General features: G+C 30.1%; 1 protein-coding gene and 1 long non-coding RNA gene across 4 annotated transcripts in view; one reads left to right on the top strand and one right to left on the bottom strand.

The window, feature by feature from the left end:
- LOC107993230 (E3 ubiquitin-protein ligase MIB1) overlaps positions 1 to 9,322 on the top strand; it is a 468,131-nt gene that overhangs the window by 457,689 nt on the left and 1,120 nt on the right. The window contains exons 10-14 of one of the 2 annotated variants that reach the window (XM_062086713.1): positions 7,001 to 7,220; positions 7,770 to 8,080; positions 8,290 to 8,470; positions 8,817 to 9,018; positions 9,104 to 9,261. In XM_062086713.1, the coding sequence (XP_061942697.1) occupies positions 7,001 to 7,220; positions 7,770 to 8,080; positions 8,290 to 8,470; positions 8,817 to 9,018; positions 9,104 to 9,261 (1,072 nt within the window). Of the gene's footprint in view, positions 1 to 7,000; positions 7,221 to 7,769; positions 8,143 to 8,289; positions 8,471 to 8,816; positions 9,019 to 9,103; positions 9,262 to 9,322 lie in introns of those variants that run through there. The other variant, XM_062086714.1, reaches the window with a different exon arrangement.
- LOC133667515 (uncharacterized) lies at positions 68 to 3,626 on the bottom strand. 2 transcript variants are annotated; one of them, XR_009833204.1, is made up of 3 exons: positions 3,229 to 3,577; positions 2,996 to 3,163; positions 68 to 2,191 (listed from the first exon to the last, which is right to left on the bottom strand). It is a non-coding gene; the product is annotated as an uncharacterized LOC133667515 (long non-coding RNA). The 2 variants fall into 2 exon arrangements; XR_009833205.1 differs by lacking the exon at positions 68 to 2,191 and having other exon boundaries at positions 2,451 to 3,163; positions 3,229 to 3,626.

Below are 9,322 nucleotides of genomic sequence, written 5' to 3'. Positions count from 1 at the left end.
TGAATTTTCTTTTAGGTTAATTTAGGGATATTTTCTTTTTTCAAGTTTGAGAATTGTGATACGTTGATTTTTAACAGGAGAAGATTTAATTTTATTTCGTAATTTATACGTCGGATATAAAATTAAATTACGTACTGTAAAATTAAATTACGTAATTGGAATTGTTGTGGCCACTTACGACCCGCTTATCGCGACTAATTCGATGCATGAGAAATCTCGTTACAAATAATAAATCCCGTTTCAATTTGTTTTTAAAAAAAAAAATTCGAAAACCATTCGCAAAACTTTGATAAGAGATTTATTCTTACACGAAATTTCTATTTATAATCGCGAAAATTATCAAAATCTTTCTTTAAAAAAATTCCTTTTTTCAACTCGCAAAATTTAATTTAAGAAGAAATTCCTTCGATTAATCGTATAATTACAAATAATTACAAATAATTACTCGTCACGAAATGTTAATTATTTAAAATTATAAAAACTGTAGAAAAGATTAAGATTAAGAATTAAAATCAAACACTTAACAAACGTTGAAATCTCGAGTGTTGTATATACGTGATCGCGTGTCAGAAACAGTATACATAACCAGAGACATCATATGATAGCGATATACTCGATACCTAAGCACGTCACATCACGCACTGTGGAGGATGCATACGTCATGCGAGTATCGGTAACAGTAACCAACAAGCAAGATGACGCGATGCTGACGTTGTTAACACTCTCGTTTGTGAGAATTTTTTTTTCTTTTTCTTTTTCTTTTTTTTCCTATTCTTCAATTAACGCAGCGTTAAATTGCATATTACGCAAGTGAACGATTAGACCAATCTCAAAATGCCTGCACTGCTCAAGGATAAAACTGTTCTACGAATAAAGCGTGCAAATGGCATCATCAATGCTAATAAACAACTAAACGTCACAAACTATTGGCTCATGCCTCCTTTTATTCCCGACCTAGAATCCATCTCCTATAAAGCTTCGAAGAGGTTATGTTGAAGATGTTACTGCTCTGCCAAAAAATGTGTTTCGGTTTCTGATTGGAAATTTTTTCTCGCACGTGTTAATAATTAAATTATGAACGACGCGATATAATGGATAAAAATTTAGAATCGTTTAATGTATATCTTAACGGAATTCAAAAATATGAAATGGAAAAATAAGATTTAATTTTAACGAGGTTAACGCAATTTTCTGGCATAATATCCTGTTGACTGAGACGTCAAGATGTTCTTTACATTGAAATTAATAATCGATTAGCACTTTATAGCGCTCGTTTTGAATCAATAATGAAATTAATAAAAGAATCGATACTCGATATTGAATAAAAATTGTTGGTACTCGATGGTATAGATAGATGTACGATGTTTCGATGAAACAAATACGTGTAAAAGGTGTTTGTAAAAAGTGATAAAAAGTTTCATTTTAAGACGCTATATTGGAGATATTTATTTAATCCGTTATAGTTCTATATTTCGCCAACAGCGGTTTGATTCTATTGGGAACGTAGTTGAATGTTACCCCGAAGAATATATAGGCAAGAAAATATTTATTTTGGAGAGGAAAATATTTTTGAACCGCGTTTGCCAGCGCAAACTCTTCGAACACACGGAAATTGATTCTTTTATTTTATAATCTTATGCGTTTTCGAGTGTAATTTATTGAAAAATAATATTTATTTACTTCCTTTCGATAAATACCGTCTATTCTTAAATAATTTAAATAACACGTGTTCCTTTTCTTTTTCTCGAAACGTTTCTATCAAATTAAAATAAAACTTCTTAATAGGAAAAATATATTATATATTTACGATAATGGCGCAGCATATGAATAAAATAATTCAATTCTTGTTAATCCTACCCCTCATCGAACATTTCAAATTTATAGGTTTAAGATATCGGAAAAAGCATAGACGCTTTATCCTGTTATCGCGAAACGTTCTCCTCCCCCCTCTTATTCAATTACTTTTCTTATAATTTCTCCCTCTCGAAGAATCTTGCTGGATGCACTTTATTCCCGAGCTCTCTTAATCTCTTGGAATCATGAGATCGTCCCCTGACGATCGAAAGCTAGTTTGGAATTCGAAAGTTTCGAGTCGAATTACGGAAATATCTCGAAAGTTCCGTATATATCGGCCGGTTATTTCCTTTCCTCGCAGACTTCCTCCTCCGAAGATTTTCCCCGTCGCTCGATTCTAAATAACGTAATAAGAAAGTGAAGCATGAAAATAACTCGATCGATCGCCTGGAATAAAATCCAACTTCAAAGAGACTGAACAGAAACGTGAATAAATGAAATAAAGAATTAAAAATTGGATTTTTTTCGTATCGCAAAAAATTTTGTTCTTTTTTCGTTTTTTTTTTTTTTACACAATAGAATTTAAACTTTTACGAGAAATTCCAATGTGTCAAAGATGTATAAGAAGTGCATAATTTTAAAAAAAAATATTCAAATTAAATCTTGTAATTTTTTTTATTTTTTTATAACCTGTTTATAAGCGGTTAAAATCGTGACATAATTGCACGGTTTCTTTGATACGCGTGATACATAATTTCGAATGTCATAAATTTCCTCGTTATAAAAAGTGATTAAATTAAACGTGTGTGGAATCGACGGATTAATAACCACTATAAAGCGTACAATGTGTTACGAGTGTTACTAATTACGGAGCTCGAGTAATTATACTCGATCGAAGTCAATTTATTTTGTAAATTCTGCCCATTAATGTAGCAAGCGTAACGAATCATTTATCAATTTCTATATTCTTGTTATATTCGACGGTTAAAAATATTTTCACGACAGTAAAAATTATTACTTAGATCACGATTTTTAATATTATTCATGAATCCATTTTTATCTTTGCTCAACGTTGACAAGGATTAATCTCATTTCCAGCTTTCTGAATAATTTCACGATATTCTTATGCCCAGATAAATTAAGAGTACACGTACAAAACATATGCACATATTTATCATAATTTCGACTCAAACGCTCCTACCTTCATTTTCCAACATTAAAAGATAATTATGTAACATCGTATCGATCAATCTACACTGTTTCACGTCCACTATTTCGCAATTCTTCCCTTTAAAATTGCTTATATCAATTTAACCTTACAAACATTTAATCCAAACTTAACCTTCAATTCAAATTCTTCACGCTTAACCTACAAAAATTAATTCATACTTCTATTAATTGGAAAAGATCAATCACGATAATAACATCACTTACCTTTTGCCATATGCGTGATTCAATCACGTGTTATGTTGAATAAAAAATGTGTTGCAACGATAAATAAAAGGAAAAAGGAAAAGAGAAATAGAGAGTGTTTGCACGATTAATCGAAACAGTCTGTTATTCACATCGGATCGTATAATTGTCGTTCTACCGCAGAATCGATTTGCACGTGCCTAACAGCCCTTTTTCCTTCCTTCCTATTCGATTCCTCGGCATCATTACGCATTTTACGTCTCTCGCGCCTGGAAGACCGCCATCGGAGGCTATAAAATTTTTATGCCGCTTCGCTGGCGTATTTTTTTTATTAAGCCCGGTCTTCTAAGGCTCTGTGCAACCGCAATCACGTGATCGCGAATTAGTTGATTTTATGGGTATAAATATTCAAAAGGGATCTAGGAAAGCGTTCAAAATCGTAAATTGTTTAATTACATTTTCATGAATCGATATCATTAACGTATTATAAGTTGTGTTAAAATAAGTTATGTTTTTAAAATCATTTAATTTTCTCTTCACGAAAATCGTCTTTAATGACAGTTCAATTATAGAATAATACTTACTTTACTTGTATTTTTAGATGCTTAATTTTTATATTATATCGAATCGAATTGTACTTAATTTTTAACCTCAAATTCTGAAAGATATAAATTATTTGTGAAGCTTCGATAATCTAATAATTACTATAATATGTCTGGGAAATTAGCCCATAAAAAACCACATATTTGAAATAGTCGAGAAATAAAAGGTCCATGTCTATCGAAAACATACGTGTCAAGTGGAAATGCATAAGTATGTATATGTATACATTCGTGGGACAAACATGTGCATAGCTGTCGTGCCACAGCGGTGCTTGTACCTCGAGGAGGTCCTGTCAGAAGGCAGCTGTCACGTCTCTTCTCTGTCTGTAGCCTCGGGGAAAGACTCTCCATGGGGTCTACAAACAGCGCAACCATAGTTGGTTGCGTCTTTGAATAATACCGGTGAAATGAAGTCTTTATAATTATCGCGTGGTCACAGTTTGAAATTGTTATTGAGATAGAGAAGATTTTGCATGCTCTCTTTTAATTTTTTTTTTTTTTATTTTATTAAAATGAAAATAAATTGAGCGATTATTATTCTCTCTCGATCAACAATTATTTTTTTAATTTTATTATTAAAAGCATAATAATGTTGTATTTTGTTAAAAATATAGAAATAATAAAATGTGATCGATTTCAGAAAACAGTTCAGGTTAAGAATTCTTAACACTTGAGAAACGATTCCTTTTCAGAACACGTGCACAAGTCGAATCCCATCTTTAGTTAATTCCCAAGTGATATAAGGTCAGAGCAACTTCTCCACTACCTATATATCAGTTAAAATTTATCATTTATCTTTTGAGTTGATTTTATTATCTGCAATTGCACGACAATAAATTAATCTCATAAAATATATTATTTCTGAGAATAATCCAATTGAAATAAATTTAATCGAAATAATAATAAAAAATTTAATGATGCGTAACATATTTTTCTTGATATTTTTTTTGACATCCAATAAACGTTGAACAAATAATATATTTCAACCGATATGACTTTATTTTCCACGCATCGATATAGAATATGCACGGATATATGTATATTATCGTAAACATCTGTTACTAAATAATCTACAAACGTCATTACCAACCAGAGTTTACAGGATTTGTTAATCGACAACCGCGTCTGTTAATGATGCCGTGGCCATAAACCGAAAGGATTTCACCCGATTCCCGCGCAAACTAACTATTCGCCATCGCGGAAAATCCGCAGACGACGAATATACATATCTGTTTGATTTCACGCGATTTATCATCGGTTAACTGCACGCTGCGACACTAATGCGAAGCAATAATGCGGCGTTGAATTACAAACGTTTGCCAAACAATGTAATTGATTGCCCATCCTTTGATAACAAATCCGTTTCGAATTTGCCAGTGAAAATCACCGTTTCCTGATCGCATGTGCTCTTGCTTTGGGCTAAATATTCCGATACTCGTTAAGTTGATTCTCTTCCTCGTTTGAAAAATTGAATTTTCTTCACTTGCCTAGAGGAAAAGATAAAATAAAATTTAATAATATTATTTTTATTGTGAAACGAGAAGAAAGTATTGTTTGTGATCACTCTTAATGATGGATAATACCATCATTGTTGATTCTCTGATTAATTTTAATTTTAATTTATGAAATCTGCGCTATTGTATAATAGAAATGATTTTGAATTGAGATAATATATGATAATATATAAAACAAGACATATGTACGATTTATAAAAATATGGAATGGAATATATAGAAATATAAAAATATATATTGAATTTTGTCGGTAAGTTAGGCAACAATTAAAAAAATTTTATAATCAGCGTCATCTCGCGTTTGGATCACTGAAGCTCCGATTTGTTACTAGGATAACAGAATATGCAAAGAGGCATTCGAACTCAATGACAAAGTAAGCAACATTGTGCGAGAAGGATAGAGAATATTCCCCACCATTTTTAACACACCATATAGAAAATTCATTAATTATTCGTTTTCTAATCAAAATTTCTACACTTTTAAGCTCGCATTTTAGAATTATATCTTCAAGCAACTTTCTCATATCAATTTTAATATGAAATTCTTTTCCATTAATTAATTATTTATTAATGACTGACTTAGATATATTTTCTAATGTATCGAAGACGCCATATTGAAAATTTATCAATTATTCATTACTCAATATTTTTGCACTTTTTAGCTCATATCGTCATGTTAGAACTTTAAGTAAATTTCGTGTGAAATTATATAAATTTTATAATATTATATAATTATACAAATTATATAAATTATAACGTGAAAATTTTTTCAATTAATTATTTATTAACGATTAATTCGACACATAATCAGACCAATTTACATTGATATGCAACGTGTTTTTTATTAATTTTTTATTATTATAAAATTTATTTATAAATATGAATGTATGCATCTGAATGTTGCTTCCTCTTCTACTTTCACGTATAATTTTTATTCATAATTTTTATTCATATATTATTCATATAGTATGAATAAATTTATTACTAGATTACAAATTAGAGATTCATGATTGAAATACTCTCTGTGATAATCGTTAATAAATTATTAATTGAAAAAAATTTCACGTTAAAATTTATATAAGAAACTTGTTTGAACTTTCAACTACATAATACAACTTAAAAGTAAAGAATTTGTTAATAAAAAATCAGTAATTAATTAATTTTCATCGAAATATTTTTTCTGTTCTTCCGTAATGTCACGAATACCTCTTTACACATTCTGTTATACTAGTAACAAATTGAAATTTCCAAGATCCAAACGCGAGATGGCGCTGATCCCCTAAACTTTTATAATGGACGAAATGCATGTTCTGTCAACGGTTTAGTATAGGAAAATAAAAGAAGAAAAGCAGTAATAATTACAGTGAATTCGTAAAATATTTGTGAAAAAATGTCACAAGATTCGTCGATGAAAGTATCTAATAATTTTCTCATGTTTTCTTTTCAAATTATTATATTAATATGTAAGTTCGTTAAAAAATAATCATCTTCAGAACCAAAAATAGAAAGGGTTAAAAGAAATTTTCAATTTTTTCGTAAACTTATAATTTTTATAAAAAATATTTAAAAATCTTTTTCTTACATTTTTGTATCTTTATTTCCATCAAGGAATTAAAAACAATGAAAAAAATTATATATCAACTACATGTTAAAAGTGATATTTATCTTGTGATTGCAGCGCAATGCGGGTACTCCTCTCGAAACTTCCGAGACCATGGATAGTTGACGAGAAAAAGGACGATGGTTACACAGCCCTTCATCTGGCTGCTCTGAACAATCACGTCGAAGTTGCTGAACAGCTGGCACGTGCTGGAAAAGCTGACCTGGATTTGCAAAACGTCAATTTGCAGACCGCGTTGCATCTCGCTGTCGAGCGACAGCACACGCAAATCGTTCGTGTACGTTTATTTCACCACCTGGGAAAAGAGAATTCCTCGCTTCTCTGATTCGATATATGCTTTGCACAAAACGATCTGGTGAACTTTTCCGTTGTTCCAATTTCTTTCAAAAACACGTTTCGAGTATCTATTAATCTCAATATCTTCGAAAAATTGAAATATATTTTTTTTTAAATGATTCTTTTTTTATTTCATTGTAGATAAAAAATAATTCAACAAATCATTATCGGAGAATTAATAGAAAAGTTAAAGAAAAGTATAAATTAATAACATGATTCTTATTATTATAGTAGGTCTGATATTTTTTTCAATCACAAATATTTTTATCGGTAATTATAAATTCTCTCGCTTTTTTAATTTTTTTCAAAAATATTTACAAAAGATATATTGATATAATATCGATATATCGATCGAAGAAATGAGAAATCAAATCAAAATCAGAATTGGACAATTATGGAAATCGATTTATACATATTTAAAATATTTTTAAACCGATAGGTTAATTTCGGTGGTTGATTAATTAATCAAAATTTTTAAATTCTGTTTTAGCTTCTGGTACGCGCGGGCGCTAATTTGAACGTGGCAGACAAGGATGGAGACACGCCTCTTCACGAAGCCTTGAGATACCATACTTTGTCGCAGCTGCGACAGCTGCAGGATGTCCAGGACGTAGGACGTCTCTTGATGGGTCTAGGCGCACAAGGACAGGATAAGAAGAGTAGCTCGTTCATCGCTTGTTTCCTAGCTGCTCATGGGGCCGATTTGAAATTAAAAAATAAGAAAGGACAAACTCCTCTCGATCTATGTCCGGATCCAAATCTTTGCAAAACTTTAACTACTTGTCACAAGGATAAAGAATCGTTAGTATACTAATTAAGTATACTATCTATCTATCATGATCATGCATGAAAAATATTATTTGGTGAGAAAATAATTGAGAAATAATGACTTGCAAAATTAAATATGTATCATTTTAGCTTTCGCACGATTTCTAATAAATTTTATTTCCACTTCTAATATACTTTAAGAAACTTTTATTTTCGTTTAGTTGACATATGTATAATTACAGTTTCAGGCATGATATCGAAACGGCAGCCCCATCAGCTACAATCGACGAATGTTTGGTCTGCTCCGATGGAAAACGTGAAATGCTTTTCAGTCCCTGCGGTCATGTAACTTGTTGTAATATTTGTGCGCCAAGAGTGAAAAAATGTCTAATATGCAGAGAGAATGTTCTTTCGAGGACGAAGGTAAAATATTCTATAATATATTTTATAATAAAATAATAATAATGTATCAAAATATATTAATAATATATATTAACAAATTAAATCAATTTTATTCATATTATTTATATATTATGTTTCTTATTTTGTAGATAAAAAAATGTTTCTATATAAAGTAATATTTTTTTTCTCATCAAATGTTTTTTATCACAGAATACAAATCTTAATTCGAATCTGATAAAATAAAAAATAAATTGCAAATAAATCGAATTAATAAATTTAAAGAAAAACAAAATGTTATATTTTAATTTAACAAAATATTAAATATAAATTGAATAAAATATAAATTTTAAATATAAACCATTTACAGATTGAGGAATGTGTCGTTTGTTCTGATCGAAAGGCTAGCATGCTATTTCGTCCATGTGGACATATGTGCGCTTGCGAAAGTTGCGCAACCCTGATGAAGAAATGCGTTCAATGCAGAACTCAAATTCAACACATGGTACCACTATCGATGTGTTGTGGTGGAGGAGGAGACGTTACTTACGTTAAAAATTCTAATGCTTCAGGTAAAATATAATATACTATTATATTTTGACTATAAAATAACATAAAATATAATTCTTTTATACATTATAAAATTATTTTATTTAGGGGTAACGATAACAGAAGTAAAGAACGATCAAGAAGAAGAATTACCACAACAAAATACTGGGGGTGGGGAAACTATTTTAATGAACAATGGTAGTCGAGATACATCTCATAACGATATACAGAAACTTCAACAGCAACTTCAAGATATTAAAGAACAGGTACGTATTAAAAATGATTATTTTTAATACGTTTTTAATATGTATATTATTTATTTTATGT

This window comes from Apis cerana, linkage group LG16 (genome assembly GCF_029169275.1).
Source record: "Apis cerana isolate GH-2021 linkage group LG16, AcerK_1.0, whole genome shotgun sequence".
Lineage (NCBI taxonomy): Eukaryota > Metazoa > Arthropoda > Insecta > Hymenoptera > Apidae > Apis > Apis cerana.
The sequence above is the reverse complement of the archived record's forward strand: the minus strand, read 5'-3'. Positions and strand labels throughout refer to the sequence as shown.